The sequence below is a fragment of the Martes martes genome, assembly GCF_963455335.1.
Source record: "Martes martes genome assembly, chromosome: X".
NCBI classification, from domain to species: domain Eukaryota; kingdom Metazoa; phylum Chordata; class Mammalia; order Carnivora; family Mustelidae; genus Martes; species Martes martes.
The window spans coordinates 66,356,696-66,375,891 of NC_137897.1; the positions used below are offsets into that span (position 1 = coordinate 66,356,696).

Sequence of the window (19,196 nt, forward strand, 5' to 3'; positions counted from 1 at the left end):
GCATGTGGAGAGAGGAGAACCTTCTTGCGCTGTTTATGGAATGCAAACTGGTACAGCCACTATGGAAAACAATATGGAGGTTCCTCAAAAAGTTAAAAATAGAACTACCCTATGACCCAGCTGTTGCATTACTATGTATTTACCTGAAGAATACAAAAATACTAATTCAAAGGGATAGATGCAGGCCAATGTTCATAACAGCATTATCAATAATAGCTAAATTATGAAACTAGGCCAAGTGTCCATTGACTGATGAACGGATTATTACTCAGTCATAGAAAAGAATGAAATCTTACCATTTGCAGTGATGTCAATGGAGCTGCGGAGTATTATGCTAAGTGAAATAAGTCAGAGAATGAGAAATACCATGTGATTTCGCTCATATATGGAATTTAAGAAACAAAACAAACAAGCATGTGTAAGTTTTTGAGTATACATACATTTCATTTCTTTTGGGTATATAACTTAGAGTGTAATTGCTGGGTCTATGATAACTTTATGTTAAAAATTTTGAGGATTATTTTCCAATGTGGTTAAAACATTTTATATTTCCACCAGAAGTGTATAATGGTTCCAATTTATCCACATCCTGGTCAACACTTGTTATCATCTGTCTTTTTTATTAGAGACATCACATTGGCTATTAAGTGGTATCTCATTGTGGTTCTGATTTTCATAATTATAAATGATGAACATTTTTGTGTATTTATTGACCATTTATATATCTCCTTTGGATAAATGTGCATTCAAATTCTTTGCCCATTTTTAATTTCATTATTTGTCTTTTTATTATTAAGATGTAACAGTTAATATTTATATACCCTGAATAGAAGTTCCTTATCAGATATGTGATTTGAACATATTTCCTTCTATTCTGTGGATTATCTTTTTCACTTTATTGATGTTCTTGTTTACAGTACCTTGTGCAATTTTTTCAAAGCTTTAATTTATGACAGTCTTCAACCACGGCATGAAAATTATTGAAAATGTCTTACCCGAACTATTTCACAGTCAACATTTAATTCAGTTGCAACTGCTTCAATTTTCTCTCTACAAACAGAACCAAGGCTGGTCATTCCATTGTCCCAGTACTTCTTAAGAGTGGCTAAGTCTCGGTCACTGAACTGAGTGCGATCTTGTAGCTGTTAAAACAGATTTAAAATAATTAGAGTAATAAAGGAAAGAATTTTATAGAAAGGACCATCTGGGTGATATTTTTTAGGTTACTTTCAACATGTAACAGTAGCTAAATTAATTTCACAGTTTTTTGAATTGATTTATTTGGAAGAGAGGGAGTGGTGGGGGGAGGAGTAGAAGGAGAGGGAGAGAGATTCTTAAGCAGGCTCCATGCTCAGCATAGAGCCTTAGGACCCTAAGATCACAACCTGAGCTGAAACCAGTAATTGGAAGCTTAACTAGCTGTGACACCCAGGCACCTCTGATTTCACAGTTTTTAATATGTGTTCCCCCATTTTGAAATGGGCCTGTCCATGATATTTATTTCTATAACATGAAAGTGTGCTAGAGTAAAATGAGTAAAGAATGTTTAACTGTTAGAAATTAAGTAGTATTTATTTTAAATTGTCGCAATCACTTAAATAATGCATTGCCATTGCAGAAAATACAGATAAATTAAAAAAAAAAGAATTTAAATCATCCACAATTTTGGGAAATAGCACTTGTTAACATTATAATGTGTATTTTTCAAGCTTTTTTTTCTATGATACACATATTCACATTCACACTACATACATTTTTAAAATAAAAGGATCACATCACTGTGTTGTTTTTAGATAAATTAATCTAGTTTGTCATACATATGTCTTGTACAAATGTTATAATTAAAAGTGTAAATAAAAAGTGTAAGAAGATAATGTAGACTTAAAAATCAGAGTATGGCTTCAGAAAGTTTAATAATAACCCTATCTTTTTTTTCTTAGATTTTTTTAGTCCAATAAACTATGGTCATTCATATTTTTTTAATTCAATAAATCCTGGAGGCACCCCTAGGAAGTAAATCAGAAGAAGCATGATAGAATAATGACTTCTAGTTTTCCAATAGGGAGTCAGAAAATCAAGGTCAGAGGACTCATTCAATAGGGCACAGAATGTTCATGGCAGAGCTAGAAATAGAAATCTGATTTTTTTCCTAGTACCTTCATCCCTATGATGTCTCCAATTATCTCAAAGGGTAGTAAATACAACCTGAAAATAAATTTTAATTAAAAATATATATCCTATGTATATATCCTGTATGTGTATGCATGTTTTTGTGATGAGAGAATAATGAGAGAGCAAGAGAGTGATAGAGAGAAAACCAGTGAGATTGAGTTGAGGAGAAATGTTGCAAATCATGGAATGAGGTATGAAGTTCTGTTGCTGCCCTCCTTTTAGGCTACACCTCAAATACTTTGTAGACATATACTGATTTCTTTCTTTCATTTTTTTAGAGTTTATTTATTTATTTGAGAGAGAGAGAGCAGAAGCAGGGGGAGGGAGAAGCAGACTCCCCAGTGAGCAGGGAGACCAAGGTGGGGCTAGATCCCAGGACCCTGAGATCATGACTTAGCTGAAGGAAGATGCTTAACACACTGAGTCACCAGACGCCCAACAACATGATTTCAACGTTCCCTTTCTAACTGAAATTTAAAATGGAACCCTCTCTTAAATTGGATTTGAATAACAATGGAAAATAATCTATACAATGTATAAAATAGGACTTAAAAGAGTTATCATAGCTAAAACTGATATAATACTAACCAACAAGTGCAAATTTCTTTTAAAGCTACAATCTTGGGACGCCTGGGTGACTCAGTTAAGTGTCTGCCTTCGGTTCAGGTCCTGATCCCAGGGTCCTGGGATTGAGTCCCACATCGGTCTCCTTGCTCAGCAGGAAGCCTGCTTCTCCCTTAGACTGTCACTCCCCTGCTTGTGCTTGCTCTCTGATAAATAATATCTTCAAAAAATTGTTCAAAGCTACAACCTTTTGAAAGAGAGCTTTAAACATCAGGAAGGAAAGCAATATATAAATTCATGGTTTACCACCAAAAGAGTGAATTTAGATTACATAAGTAATGTGTCTATTCATAAAAAATATAAGAGTTGTTCTGTGTGTATGTTAATAATCAAGTTCCTTATCAGATGAATCTTTTCTTCCTCTACTTAAAAAACCTGATAAGCAACATGTGTTATAAGAACTAGTACTGAAATAATTATATGTCCCTAATAAATGAAGTAAAACATGACACCCAAGTTTTTTTTAATCAAGTGGAATAAGCTTCAAGTTATTTATTTATTTTACTCTTTTTAAAGATTTTATTTATTTGAGTGAGAGAGAGAGCACCAGAGTGGGGTGAGGAGCAGAGGGAGAAGCAGATGTCCTGCTGAGCAGGAAGCCCAATTTGGGACTCGATCCCAGGACTCTGGGATCATGACCAGAGCAGAAGGAAGATACTTAACCAACTGAGCCACCCAGGCACCCAGAGTTATTTACATAAATATCTCATTAGGCTCTCATTCTATATTGATTGTACAGTAATTTTTGTAGCTGAAATTCTCAAAATAAAACAGAAAGCAAAATAAACACTCATCAGGTTCTATGTAGATTCAAATAATCCACCATAACAGCCAGTGTAAGTGTTCTCATATATTCCATTGCAACAAATGCTCCAGTGCAAGCCAGCCTATATTATTGTCAGAATGGAAGGAATAATGAACAGAACACTGAACATACTCAGTCATTTAATTTGTAATTCATTTAGAAGACACCCAAGGCTGATTCATCCCTTAAATTGAACTAAATAAAATCTGATTTGATTTGTTAGAAGTGTGCTGGGGTCTCAACATTAGCAATACTGAAAGAGCCTTTTTTTTTTTTTTAGGACCTTTTATGACAGTGCCTATTAAGTAGAAGCTTATGGGGGAAGAGCTGTTATTTTTAAAGTTCTTAAGAGCATATTTTAACTAAGAAATAAGGTAACAACAATAATATAGCATTAAAACTGTAAATATTGATTTAGAGAAGGATAAAAAGGTAGACAGAAAGGATAAAGTACATTCTGCTCTGATGTTAAAATCAGTTTTGTTTTCAATTGGGCTCTAAGGCCACTTTCACTTTACAAAGAAACCTACAGCCTAAACCACTGGCTCAGTAAGTTAGAAATATTAAACAATTCCTTTGTTGATTTTGTGAAAATAGTAACATTCCAGGTACATTCCTTGACAATCTTGGTGAAAGCTCAGGCTTGGCCCTAGTGACCATATAACTATGCTGCTTTTACATGGATTATATTATAACACAATAAACAGAAACTTTCTGGCTTCTTTACCAGTCTCAGTAACATTTCTAGGAATTTGGTTATTTGCTTTTCTTTCAAAAACAGAACTAGATGACAAAACTGTGATATTGAGGAGCACAGTTTCCTGTTTTAAGTATGTGTCATACTTAATTGCAGAACTAAACTATTTGTACTCAGAAGCAACCCCTTTGAAATGAGAAACATTAAAAATTTCTAATCCAACTGACACTTCCCTCAGTTTACTCCTTCAGTGTTCCATATGCTGTGCACTATTTGGTCTTATTTCAATGATAAGTCCAGACACTAGCTTGTGCTGTTGAGATTTCAAAATTATTTTGTGAAATTCTGTTAATCTTTCCACTTGACAAAGGCTTCATTAGTAATGGAGATCATACCTTTTTACTTTTATTTTCAATGTAAAAATGAGTTAATAATGCATTTGATAAAAATTAGCCAAACTCTCAGAAAGGTGTAAAATGAGCTACAGTCCCTCCTCCTTATTTATAAATTCCTAATCTAAACACCAAAGGCAACTACTGTCAGTAATTTCCAGAGTAACTTTACAAAATAGAAATACATATACACTTACAAAAAAAGGGATGCTACTATAAACTTAATTTTTTTTTACTTAAGTTTATCTTAGAGATATTTCTATACCATCACATACAGATACACTACGTCAGTCTTTTTAGCTGCTAAATTGTGTTCCATGGACTACATCAAAATAAAAAGCTTCTGGACCGCAAAAAAAAAAAATAAATAAGCAACACAACTAAAAGACAACCTACTGAATGGGAAAAGATATTTGCAAATGACATATCCAATAAAGGGCTAGTATCTAGAATATATAAAGAACTTATACAGCTTAACACCAGAAAAACCTCAAATAATCCACTTAAAAAAATGGGCACAGGACATGAACAGATTTTTCTCCAAAGTAGACATACAGATGGCTAGTGGACATATGATAATATATAATGCTCAATATCACTCATCATCAGGGAAGCGCAAATCAAAACTACAATGAAACATCCCCTCGCACCCTGTCGGAAAGGCTAAAATTAACAACAAAAGAAACAACAGGTGTTGATGAGGATGGGGAGAAAGGGGAACTGTCTCACACTGTTGGTGGGAATGCAAGCTGGTGCAGCCACTCAAGAAAAGAGTACGGAGGTTCCCCGTAAAGTTAAAAATAATCACCCTACTCTTGATTTTGCCTCAGGTCTCAGGGTTGTGGGATTGAGCCCTGTGTCAGGCTCTCTACTCAGCAGGGAGTCTGCTTCTCTCCCTCTCCTTCTGTCTGCCCCTCTGCTCTTTCTAAAACAGACAAATAAATCTTTAAAAAACAATGAGATATCACCTCATACCTGTCAAAATGGCTAAAATAACACAAAAAAAAACAGTGTTGAGGATATGGGAAAAAAGGAACACTCACGCACTGTTGGTAGGAATGCAAACTGTTGTAGCCAATGTGGAAAACCGTATGGAGGTTTTCAAAAGATTAAACATAGAATTATCCACTAATTCCACTACTGGGTATTTACCTAAGGAATACAGAAACATTACCCCAAAAAAATATATGCATCCTTATTTTAATTACATCATTATTTACAATGGTCAAATTATGGAAGCAACCCTAGTGTCCACTGATAGATGAATAGGTAAAGAAGATGTGAGATATGTGTGTGTGTGTGTGTGTGTGTGTGTGTGTGTGTATTTATATATATATATATATATATATATATATATAGAGAGAGAGAGAGAGAGAGAGAGAGATAGATAGATAATGGGCACTCAACAATTTAGAATTGTCTAATGATGGAACTTAAGGTGGTTTTCAGGTTATTGCTAGTACAAACAATGCTTAAATGGACATTCTTGTACATAGATCTTACTTTATATTTGCAATTTATATATTATGGGAAATTCCTAGCTTTGTGTTTTTACCACCTCCACTTCTTCCCACTGGTGAAGAAGGGACTCCTGCCCTAGATGGGGATAGCCAACCCAAACCTCCCAACACCAGACAGATAAAATCAACAGTAGTGTATTGGTTAGGTATACTCATAGCCTGGAAGAGGAGAACACTATATGCCACACAGGGACACGCAGATATTCCATTTGGGAACAGAATGAACAAGCAAAGGCTGTACTGTAACCTCTGAGAGTGGTGAAACCCCATTTCCCACAGGAGATGTGACTGGCCTCTTTGAACTGAAGGCTTCCATTCAGAAATAATCAGGCATTCTGCTTGGTCCCTGAGATAAATTTAGTTATTTGAATATGGTACTTTATCTGCACAAACAGGATGAGAAGGGGAACTTGTGGTTGGCCATCCTTTGGGACTCTCTTGGGTTTCCTCAGATGTCAAAATGCATGTAATATGGCACTTTAACATCAGGTCTTGTAATTTTTTAAGGATTTTTTAAATTTATTTGATAGAGAGACACAGAAGTAGACAGCAGCAAACAGAGGGGCAGGAGAAGCAGGCTCGCTGCTAAGCAGAGAGCCCGATATGAGGCTCAATCCCAGGAACCTGGGACCATGACCTGAGCCAAAGGCAGACACTTAACTGACTGAGCCACCCAGGCACCCCTTATTTGAATATATTTGAGACACAGTGTTACATTAGTTTCAGGTGTACAACATTGTGATTCAACTTCTCCACACATTATGCTATGCTCACTGCAAGAGTAGCTACCATCTGTCACCATGTAATGCTATTACAGTATCATTGAATGTATTTCCTATCCTTTTATTCCCATGACTTACACATTCCATAACTGAAAGCCTGTATCTCCCACTCCCTTTCACCCACTTTGCCCATCCCCTACCCCTCTTCCTCTGACCATCAGTTTGTTCTCTGTATTTATAGATCTGATTCTGCTTTTAGTTTGTATTTTAGATTCCACATAGGAGTGAAATCATACGGTATATATCTTTCCATCTGATTTATTTCACTTAGCACAATACCCTCTAAGTCCATCTAGGTAGGTCTTATACCACAAATTAGGATTAGCAGGCCAAAGAATATGTGCATTTAAATTTTTATAAATCTAGCCAAATTGCCCTTGGACAAGGGCTGAAATATATGATAGTCCTTATAGTCCTATATCTTTGTAAGTGACAGATATTGTCCAATTTTATAATTTTTTGCCAGTTTCATGAAAATGGCATCTTATTGTTTTGATTTGTATGTCTTTAAGAACACTTATTTTTATATGCTTACTAGACTTATGTATTTATTTTTCTAAGAAATACTTATTTAATGGATCATACTTTTCTTTCTTCTTTACTGTTTATTTTAAAGTTCATAGACCTCTGTGCTAAACATGTTAGATATCATTTTTGCATATCACATTGAATACATTATCCATGATTAACAATGCACTACCTTTTAAATTAGGTATATGACTTTCAGAAAATCTTATGCTCTATAGATCTGATTCCATTCAATTTAGTAATTAATTGACACATTCTCCACCCTTAGTGAAAGTGTTTGCTTATTTGTAAGAGGCTAAATATCATGTCCTTAAAAGAGTCTTCTTTTGTAACTGTTGCTGAAAATTTAATTTGACATTTTTTCCAAATCATGGTAAAATACACATAATGTAACTTGTACCATTTTAATTACTTTTAAGTGTACAGTTCATTAGTAAGTATATTCATATCATTGTGCAACCAATCTCCAGAATATTTTTATTCCCATTAAATAACAAATTCCCATTTTCCTCTTTCTTTAGCCACTGGAAAACACCATTTTATTTTCTGTTTCTATGAATTTGACTACTCTAGAAGCTCATATAAGTGGAGTAATACAGTATTTGTCTTTTTGTAACTACTTATTTCACTTAGCATAATGTCCTCAAGGTTCATCCTTAATATAGCATGTGTCAAATTTTTTCCCTTTCAGGAATAAATATTCAATTTTATGTATATAGCACATTTTTCAAACCAGTGTATCTGTTGATGGACATTTGGGTTGCTTCCACATTTTGATTATTGTGAATAATGTTGCTATCAGCATTGGTATACAGATATCTGTTTGGGTCCCTCCTTTGAATTCTTTGGGGTATAAATCTAGAAATGGAGTTGCTGGGTTACATGGTAATTCTATTTTAATGTTTTGAAGAATCATCATACTGTTTTTCATAGCAGCTGCATCATTTTATATACCCATCAATAGTGCATAAGTGTTCTAAATTCTCCACATGTTCACCAACACTTGTTAATTTCTGTTTTTTTTTTTTAAATAATAACCATACTAATCAGTTCTGTGGTGATATTTCATTGTGGTTTTGATTTGCATTTTTTGATGACTAGTGGTATTGGCATCTTTTTATATACTTGTTAGCCATTTACATATTTTCTTTGGCAAATTTATATTCAAGTCCTTTGCTCATTTTTAAATTAGGTTATTTCTTGCTGTTGTTTAGTTGTAAGAGTTCTTTATATTATTTATATATGTGTGTGTGTGTATATATATATACACACATATATATACATATATATACACATATATATACATGTATGTGTATATATATGTGTATATATATACACACACACACATATATAAATACACACACACACACACACATATATATATATATATATTCCTTTTCAGATAAGGGATTTATTGTTTACATTCTGATAATTTCTAGTCCTTGAATTTCTGAGATACATTACTGTGATGATTAACTTTTTGGGTCAATTTGACTGGGTCACAGGCTGGCGAGAAATTCAGTCAGACATTATTCTGGGTGTGTCTGTGAGGTGTTTCTGGATAAGATTAACATTTGAATAAGTAGATTGAATTAAGCAAATTGCCCTTTCCAAGATGGATGAGCTTCATACAATAAACTAAAGACCTGGATAGAAAAAATGGGCTAAGTAAGAGGGTACTTGGTCTGTCTGAGTCATGAGCTAGAATGTTGGTCTTTTCTGGCCTTTGGACTGGGACTGAAACATTGGCTTTTCTTGGGTCTGGAGCCTGCTGCCTTTTGGAATGGATCTTGCACTATTGACTACCCTTGTTTTGTCATTTAGACCTGGACCAGAACAACACTTGGGCACTCCTGGCTCTTTAGCTTGCTGACTGCAGATATTTGGACTTTTCAGCCACCATTATTATGTGGACCAATTTTTTATAATAAATCTCTTTCTGGAAGTATACATACATTCTATTGTTTCTGGTTCTCTGGAGATCTCTCACTAATATAATCTCTTTATAAACCCAATGCCACTTATACTTACTTTTGAGATGGACTTCCTTCAGTTTTACACTATAGTTGTCCAAGCATGGGGTATCTTTAATCTTTAGTCCCAGGAATATTGTCATCTGAATTCCTGATCCAACATCCTTCTAAAGCCACCATATGTGAAAATTTACTGTCATTTTGGTTTCATTAAAAAAAAAAAAGATTAACAGTCAATTCTAGAGTTTAAACTGACATTGCCCAGCTAATCTTTTACTTGTCACATGCAGTCCCAATCACAATCTTCTGCTACAGGAATGTCATATAAAAATATTGTGCAGAAATAGAAAACTTCTATCTACTTATAAGCAGAAGTGAAGATAAATCCCAAATCAATATAGCTAGGCTTAAAAACATTGGATGTAGTTAACTTGTTAAGGAATTCGCTAAAGACATTGAATCATCTTTGGAAAGAATTAAATAAGTGTTTTTGCTAAACTTAGAAGGAAGCAGTCTCAATACAAAATAAAGGAACTGCTGGTAAGCCTCCATGTACAAGAGCAAACTTGCTAAAAAAATAACAACAACAACAACCACCAAACCAACAAAAATAAATAAATAAATCTCACATAATGAGGCACATTACTTCAATGTGTATGCAAAAATTCTATTCTCTGGGGCGCCTGGGTGGCTCAGTGGGTTAAAGCCTCTGCCTTCAGCTCGGGCCATGATCCCAGGGTCCTGGGATCGAGCCCCGCATCAGGCTCTCTGCTCCGTGGAGAGCCTGCTTTCTCCTCTCTCTCTGCCTGCCTCTCTGCCTACTTGTGATCTCTGTCTGTTAAATAAATAAATAAACTCTTTTAAAAAAATTCTATTCTCCAGCAACAACAATTAAAATCCAGAAGCAATGGAAGTTCTGATTATGATTAGCATATGGTAGGTAGAGGCTTAGGACTGGTGACATACAGCAAGCTACAACCTTCCTTAGTGCAAAATAGGTGAATAAAAAAAGAGGTCCTGAATTTTAATCTTAACTCTGTCTCTTCCTAGTTTTGGGCAAATGACTTCATCTCTGAGACTCAGTTTCCTTATCTGAAAATGAGCATGATACCAGCTATCTCATAAGATTTTTAAAAGAAAAAAAAAAAGATTGTTTAACGGCTTAAAAGGAAACAGTCAACAAAACAAAGAGGCAACCCACGGAATGGGAGAAGGTATTTGCAAATGGGGGTACCTGGGTGGCTCAGTGGGTATGCCTCTGCCTTCAGCTCAGGTCATGGTCTCAGGGTCCTGGGATAGAGCCCCGCATCAGGCTCTCTGCTCAGCAGGGAGCCTGCCTCCCCACCTCCTTCTCTGTCTGCCTCTCTGCCTATTGTGATCTCTGTCTGGCAAATAAATAAATAAAATCTTAAAAAAAAAGATATTCTCAAATGACACTACAGACAAAGGGCGATATCTAAGATCTATAAAGAACTCCTCAAACTCAACACCCACACAAAACAGATTATCATGTCAACAAATGGGCAGAAGACATGAACAGACACTTCTCCAATGAAGACATACAAATGGCTAACAGACACATGAAAAAATGTTCATCATCATTAGCCATCAGGGAGATTCAAATTAAAACCACATTGAGATACCACCTTACACCAGTTAGAATGGACAAAATTAACAAGACAAGAAACAACAAGTGTTGGAGAGAATGTGGAGAAAGGGGAACCCTCTTCCACTGTTGGTGGGAATGCAAGTTGGTGCAGCCACTTTGGGGAACAGTGTGGAGATTCCTCAAGAAATTAAAAATAGAGCTTCCCTATGACCCTGCAATTGCACTACTGGGTATTTACCCCAAAGATACAGATGTAGTGAAAAGAAGGGCCATCTGTACCCCAATGTTCATAGCAGCAATGGTCACGGTCGCCAAATTGTGGAAAGAACCAAAATGCCCTTCAACAGATGAATGGATAAAGAAGATGTGGTCCATATACACTATGGAGTATTATGCCTCCATCAGAAAGGATGAATAGCCAACTTTTGTATCAACATGGATGGGACTGGAAGAGATTATGCTAAGTGAAATAAGTCAAGCAGAGAGAGTCAATTATATGGTTTCACTTACTTATGGACCATAAGGAATAACACGGCGGGCATTGGGAGATAGAGAGGAGAAGTGAGTTGGGGGAAATTGGATGGGGAGACAAACCGTGAGAGAGTGTGGACTCTGAGAAACAAGCTGAGGGTTTTGGAGGGGAGGGGGTGAGTGGTTGGGTGAGCCTGGTGGTGGGGTATTATGGAGGGCATGTATTGCATGGAGCACTGGGTGTGGTGCATAAACAAAGAATGCTGGAACACTGAAAAGAAATAAAATAAAATGGAAAAAAAAGGATTAAAAGAAAAACCCACATGAATCAAATCATGCTCATAGAGGGACCCAACAGATGTTAGTCTTCCTCTGACACCTACTTCCCCACACACCCACCCACTTCTATCCTAAACAGGAAGAAAGTACAAAGTGCTCTTTGGGGGAGACTAATTCATAAAAATCTCATATACCTGACAGAATAACCTGGTAGTTTAGAAAGAACTGCAGTAGCTGGGAATGCTTGGAATTTGCTCCAGCTTCTTTGCGAAGGGCATCTAATCCTGCCTATTATTTTTTTCTTATATAAATCATATACTTGCATATATTCAAGAGAGAGAATGTAGCTTTTTGAAAATACATATTTGAGCCACAAGCACCATGAAACACAGATGTCACTTGGATGATAGCTGATAATATGAGAAAAAGGTCTGATTTTCTACCTTGTCAGTATCATCATGTTACTATTCAGAAAAATATATACATAGCTCCATTAAAAGCTTCTCTGACATTCCCAGTGATGGCTGCTCAGATTCACATTTAGTACTGCCAGCTACTCTGCTCCCTGAAGAACCTTGTATGTTGACTAAATTAAATATTGGGGCTCAATACCATGAAGGAAAGTCTGGACTGAAAGTCAAACTGCTGTAGGCTTCTTCTACAATATGGTCAGTTGCCCATTTCTACTGCTAACTTCCTACAGTTCTTATACACTTGGCTGTATTTCTCCATTACTTATTTAGAAATTGGTAAATTTAGGAAGAATTTAGTTTAAAAAATAAATCAGAATTGAAAGCTGACACCAAAATGTAATTTGAAAGGTGATACAATAGAATGAGGGTGTAGATGTATTAGAATGTTCATATCAAATAAAACAGGAGCCATAACATAGAATAAGATATCACAGAATTAGAGACAAAGGAAGTAAGCATATTAACAAATCAGCACTGATTACATGATATTTCCTTACATATCTCTTACAATCTTAATCCCACAGCAGAAAGTGTTATCACATTTTTCAATGTTAAGTAAAATTTTTGGCATCATACATAGAAATATGCATATCCACATTTAATATACAATTTTAAGACATACTGAATAAAAAAAAAACTTTTTGCATAATTTTATATGAGGAGAGAAATCAGTGGTAAACCTTCCACTAGAAAGGATCTTTTGTCAGCCAATTAACATTATTGGTTATCTAGTTGCTATGTGGTACATAAGTATATAGCAGTACTATTTATAAGTTCACATTTAACTGCCACTAAAACTAATTTTGTGGCCAAGGATTCTGTAAAGAATTCAAAACCTCAGAAAACTTTTGCCTTTTAAATTCTTTTCTTTAATCTCTTTTCATTGTACAGGTACTAATTTATCCTTACAGTCTCTTATAAAAATACTTCTATCTTACTGAAGTAAGGTGTGATATAGATCTAAAAATGAGAATTGAGAATTGTACTTGAATATTGAATTAAACCCCAAAAGATTTATCAGAAGGTATGACTTTTAAGACAGTACTCTTATCTGAGGATAGGAAACGTTCTGTAATAAGTATAAAACAAATACAATCATAAAATTAAGGCATTTGATTTACAGCATGTAAGACACAAGACAATAAAATATCTACATAACAGGTATTCTGCAACCCCCACTTCAGCACTCATACCTTTAAATGACAGCATTAAGATAGTTAAGATCATTAAATTGCCCCAAATTAGACCCATTTTGGTTTCATTAAAACTATGTCATTTACAAATAAATTATGGGTTTATTAATAAATGCTGAGGTTTTGAAAATGGTTAAAACAAAATAAAACACAAGTCCATAAGCATTTTACAAAGATTAAGACCTAATTTAGGGAAAAGCCAGCCTTACCAGTCAGGATGTCCCTAACCTAACCATTGTGAAGGAACTAAGAACAGAGCTACTCTGAAAAGTAGCACAAAAGATTCAAAATCCAGATTAATTTAACATATGCATTTGTTATTGAAAATAGGAAAATATTGTCTTTAAATGAGCTTTGATCCATGTTTGGAAACACTGGAACCTGCTAAGCAATGTGGATTAGCAAAAAGATTTAGTTCTAAGTCTTGGCACTTTGACTATTATGGCAAAAGAACATGGATACTTAAAAACACAAATTACAAAGTGCACTCAAATTACATAGAAACGTTATCTTAAAAAAATAAAAATAATTCCTAAAACAGTTTTCAATAACCAAATTAAGTCATGATCATTTTGAAAATTTGAACAATATATTAAGTTTAAAAGTGATATACATGAAGTAAAAGCACAGTGTTCTTCTCAATTCTGGCCATTCCTAATCTACCTATAAAGTGATGCCACCAACAACACAAGGAAAAAACATTTTGGGAGAGTAGACTTACCCTAGCAAATGTTTAGAAATAACATAACTGTTTGTGGATGACTGAAATTAAGTCACCCAAAGAAAAGACTATTCCTAGATGATTTCATAATATCTCACGTGAATTTTGAAATCTGATTTCATGAAAACATAAATCATAGCTAGAGAAATCTAGATCCAGTACACATCACAAGACATCTCCAAAAGAATGTACTTAATGTTTATTGTATCCCATCGGTAATACTGAGTAAAATCTAATGTTCAGTCCATTGTTATTTTATATTAATGTGCATTTTTTGAAGTTTTCACTAATAATTTCAGTAATAAGGAATAAATATTTTAAAAGTCACCAAGATAATATGTTTGGCTACATTTACCTGTTGTTGCTGTATTGTTTTGTTAATACTGTATTCTGTCCCCAGAAGCATCAACCATCCCAATTTTTATTCACACATGCATCTTGTTCTAAAGAATGTGGTTCAATAGACTTAAAATCATTACTACCGGTCAAGTGTAAAAACTAATTCTATTTTTCCCAGCACATTAATTTGTGATTAATGTTAACTAAACTTACTGTGGTAATAATTTCACAATATACACATATATATCAAACCATTATGTTGTACACCTTGGAATAATGCAATGTTATATGCTAATCATATCTCAATAAAATTGGAAAAATAAATATATCATTAAGGCAATAATTCATATTCAGTTTTACTTTGGACTAGATGAAATATATTTTATACAAAGAAACTTTTAAGTAGTTAATTTAAGATTCCAATATTGTAACTTAATAGCCTTTCTTGTGCATGACTAGTTATAGTATAAATATCACTTAAGTTTTTATTTAAATTCCAGTTAACATACAATGAAATATTAGTTTCAGGTGTAGAATTTAGTGGCTCATCACCCACATACAATGCCAAGGGCTCATCACAACAAGTGCACTCCATAATATCCATCACCTATTTAACCCATCCAGTGGCCCATCTGCCCTCCATTAATCCTCAGCTTCTTCTCTATACTTAAGAGTCTGTCTCATGGTTTGCATCTCTTTTTTTCCCCCTTTGTTCATCTGTTTTGTTACTTAAATTCCACATGAGTGAAATCATATAGTACTTGTCTTTCTCTCACTGACATACTTTGCTTATCATAATATGCTCTAGCTCCATCCATGTCATTGCAAATGGCAAGATTTCATTCTTTGATATGCCTAGAAAGAAGTTGCCACAGCCACTGTCAAAGAGATTACTGCCTGTGTTTTCACCTATGATTTTGATGGTTTCTTGTTTTGCATTTGGATCTTTCATTCATTTTGAATTTATTTTTCTGAATGGTGTAAGAAAGTGGGTCCAGTTTTCCAAACATCATGTGTTGAAGATACTGTCTTTTTTATTGGATATTCTTTCCTTTGTCAAAGATTAGTTGACCATAGAGTTGTGGGTCCATTTCCGGGTTTTCTATTCTCTTCTATTATCTATGTGTTCATTTTTGTGTGGTTACTACATACTCTTGACCAATACAGCTTTGTAATATAACCTGAAGTCTGGGACTGTGATGCTTTCAATGTTGCTTTTCTTCTTCAGGGTTGCTTTGGCTATTCAGGGACTTTTGTGGTTACATAAAATGTTTAGGATTGTTTGTTCTCGCTCTATAAAAAATGCTGGTGGGATTTCAATAGGGATTGCACTAAATGTGTAGATTGCTTTGGATACTATAGATATTTTAACAGTATTTATTCTTCCAATCCATAAACATGGGATATCTTTTTATTTCTTTGTGTCCTCTTCAATTTCTTTCATAAGTGTTTTAATTTTTTCAGAGTGCAGATATTTCACCACTTGGGTTAGGTTTATTCCTAAGTATCTTATGGTTTTGATGCACTTGAAAATGGAATTGACTCCTTTGTTTCCTTTCTGCTGCTTCATTATTGGTGTATAGAAATGCAAAAGTTTTCTGTTTGTTGATACTGTACCTGTGGCTTTCCTGAATTCATGTATCAGTTCTAGCAAATTTTGAAAATTTAGTTACAGTATATCTTGATGTTGGCCTGCTTTTGATGATTTCAATGGGAGTTCTCTGTGTCTCCTATATTTGGATGTCTGTTTCCTTCCCCAGATTAGGGAAGTTTTCAGCTATTATTTCCTTAAGTAAATCTTCTTGACCCTTTTCACTTGCTTTTTTTTCTGGGATTCCTGTAATGAGGATGTTATTTTGAGTTCTCTAAGTCTAGTCTTGTGATCCATAACTCTTTCTCTATTTTGTTCAGCTTTATTATTTTCCATATTCCTTTGCTTCTTCCATCCTTGCAATTGTTACATCTAGTCAGTTTCCAATCTCAGTTATTGTATGTTCACTTCTGACTTTTTAAACTGTTTTAGCTCTGTAGTAAGGGCCTTCCTGATGTATTCTGTACTTTTCCCTAGCCCAGTCAGTATCCTTATGATTATTGCTTCAAATTCTCAATCAGGCATGCTACTTATGTCTACTTTGATTAGAATTCTTGCCGTGACCTTTTCTTGTTCTTTCTTTTGGGATGAATTCCTCCATCTTGGCATTTTGTGTAGGTCACTGTCTTCTCTGTGTTAGAAAAGTCTGTTAGGTTTCCTGTTCTCGAGAGTAATGGCTTTATGCAGAAGAGGTCATATATTGTCCAGGGCCTGGCTCTGCATGAAGTGTTGCTGGTATGTGCTGTGTCTACTCTGCTGCCCTGTTTTGGCTGCTCTACCTTTCATGTCAGTCATCTGCAGGTTTACTCTTTGTCTGCAGTGGACAGTGTTTGGACATTGGCCAGAGTCTGGGGAGTTTTAACTAGATACGCTCTGGTCTGCTTGTTAATTGAGACCTGATGCTAGTAGAACTGAAACCTTGCAGAAGTCTCTGTTGTGGAGACATGGTGTTTGCAAATGTTTCTGCTGGTCTTCTGGGGATGGGCTCTGCTGCTCTGGGACTTAGGCACATTTGCCAGAGAAAAGCAGTACCTGCAGATCCATAGGGGGTGGGGCTTGGTGAAAGTGTGTTAGGTAGCCAGTTTTGGCACTTGTGCTATTTACTGAATCTGGTTTACGTTGAAGGTTGGGGGAGAGAAATGGAGCCAGCCAGCTCTGCCTCTGTGCTTGCTGCTCGCAGGGCAGCACTCTTAGAAGAGCAAATAATCTCTCCTTGTGTGTCCCAGGCATTCTTCAGATTGCCATTTTTATGCTGTCCATCTCCTGATTGCTTGCCTGCTTGGGTCAGTGTAGTGCACTTTGGGCTGTATCCCAGCCAAGTCTGCTGACATTAAAACTCCAAGCTTTCAGGATGTGTTGTGGTGGAGGCCCACACTAGTCTTCTGGGTAAGTGAACCACCATGCCGGCATGGTTGTAGGTATAACCAAGAAGGGCAGTTGTGCCAGAGTGGAGGGTTGTGAGACTTGGAGCAAGCAGGCTGAACAGCCTTTGTCAGTGTGAGAAGCCCTCATCAGGTGTTTATGCACCCGTGTTGAGGGGTGGGGAAAGGAAATGGTGCCTACCACTTCTTTTTTCCCCAGAGAGGCATCTATGAATGTCACCTTTCACAGATGAGCTCCAGGAACAGAGTACAGTCTCTCCCCTCCTTGCCTTAGGTGATCCTCAGTTCATGATATTAGATCTGGGGATATTTGCCTGCCTTCTCTCCAGGAGTGGGGTAGTGTCCTCAGCATTCTTTCTCAGCCAAACTTGTAGACTTTTAAAAACTCCAGTCTCAAGCTGCACTGGTTGCAAAAACATGAAAATCAGCCCCTCTCATTTTCCCAGCCAATGGCTTTGGGGAAGTGTTCTCCTTGTGTGTTTCCCTGTATCTCCTCTCTCCCTTTCTCTCTCGTTTTCTCTCTCCCTCTCTCTCTCTTTCTCTTTCTCTCACTCTTTTTCTTCCTAACCAGGGCTCCCTTTCCCCTGAAGTGCCCTCAATCCATTTCTCCCCCAAACAACATCTCCACACTTCCTTCTTTCCTCAATGTGGCCTCTTCTCTCCCTCTAGTTGTATAGTTTATTCTGTCAGTCTTCAGGTCTATTTCTTGAGTATTCATAATGATTTGATAGTTATCTAGCTGTATTCAAGGCACAAGGAAAGCTATGCCACCAACTTAGCTCCCCTCTCTTATAGTATAAATATTTTTTTAAAAATTATATTCCAAAATTTTGTTTAGCTTTTAACTAGAAGTTACTAGAGGGCAGGGATTGGAAGAATTAACTTCCTTTTGTACACTTAGCATAGACTTAAGAGTATAATTTTGAGGCATGTGGCTCATAGAACCACAGAAAAAGTAGATCTCTAGCAATTCTTCAATCCAGGCTGGACAACTTCAAAATTATCCAAGATAATTGAGTATTAGTATTTGTCTGTGGTTATAAAAGGAGAATCTATGCAAGTTATAAAAGTATATAAAAGGAGTGTATAAAAGGAGAATCTATGCAAGTTACCAAAAGATTCTAATTTATTATAACTTGTAAACTCATGTACATAAATAGTAAGTAAAATGAATTAATTGACTCATTTTTCACATTCTCTTGCATAAGAAAACAGCTTAAAGAGCTAGTCAGTTAACCATTGTTGACATGGTTAACAATAAGGAATTCAAATGGAGACTTGTCCCATAATAAGACATACCTAAGATGTAGATAATGCTATTGGTTATAGCAGTAACTATATTGGTAAAGCAGATGAATGCAGAAATTGAGAACTACCATACAATCAATTTAATTTTGAAAGGTTTAAATTTTGTGCACTCCATTGCAGGTTTTACATGTATCTGTATAGCCTTTTGTTGTAAAATTCTCTGTGTTTTATAGTGTAATATGTCCACCACTACAGGACTATATGGAATATTTCACCTCCCTAAAAATAAATCCTCTGGAACATGGGGATTTATTCAACAACAATGCCCCAATGAATCCTTGGAAACCACTGACCTGTTTATCATCTATATAGTTTTACCTTTTTCAGAATGTCATAT

At 35.5% G+C, this 19,196-nt stretch overlaps 1 protein-coding gene across 1 annotated transcript in view; it reads right to left on the minus strand.

Moving 5' to 3' along the window:
• Window positions 1–19,196, minus strand: part of HDX (highly divergent homeobox) — a gene marked incomplete at its 3' end in the record, with an annotated part of 247,893 nt that overhangs the window by 69,218 nt on the left and 159,479 nt on the right. The window contains exon 5 of the mRNA XM_080795710.1: window positions 996–1,142. Within this exon, the coding sequence (XP_080651836.1) occupies window positions 996–1,142 (147 nt within the window). The remainder of the gene's footprint in view (window positions 1–995; window positions 1,143–19,196) is intronic.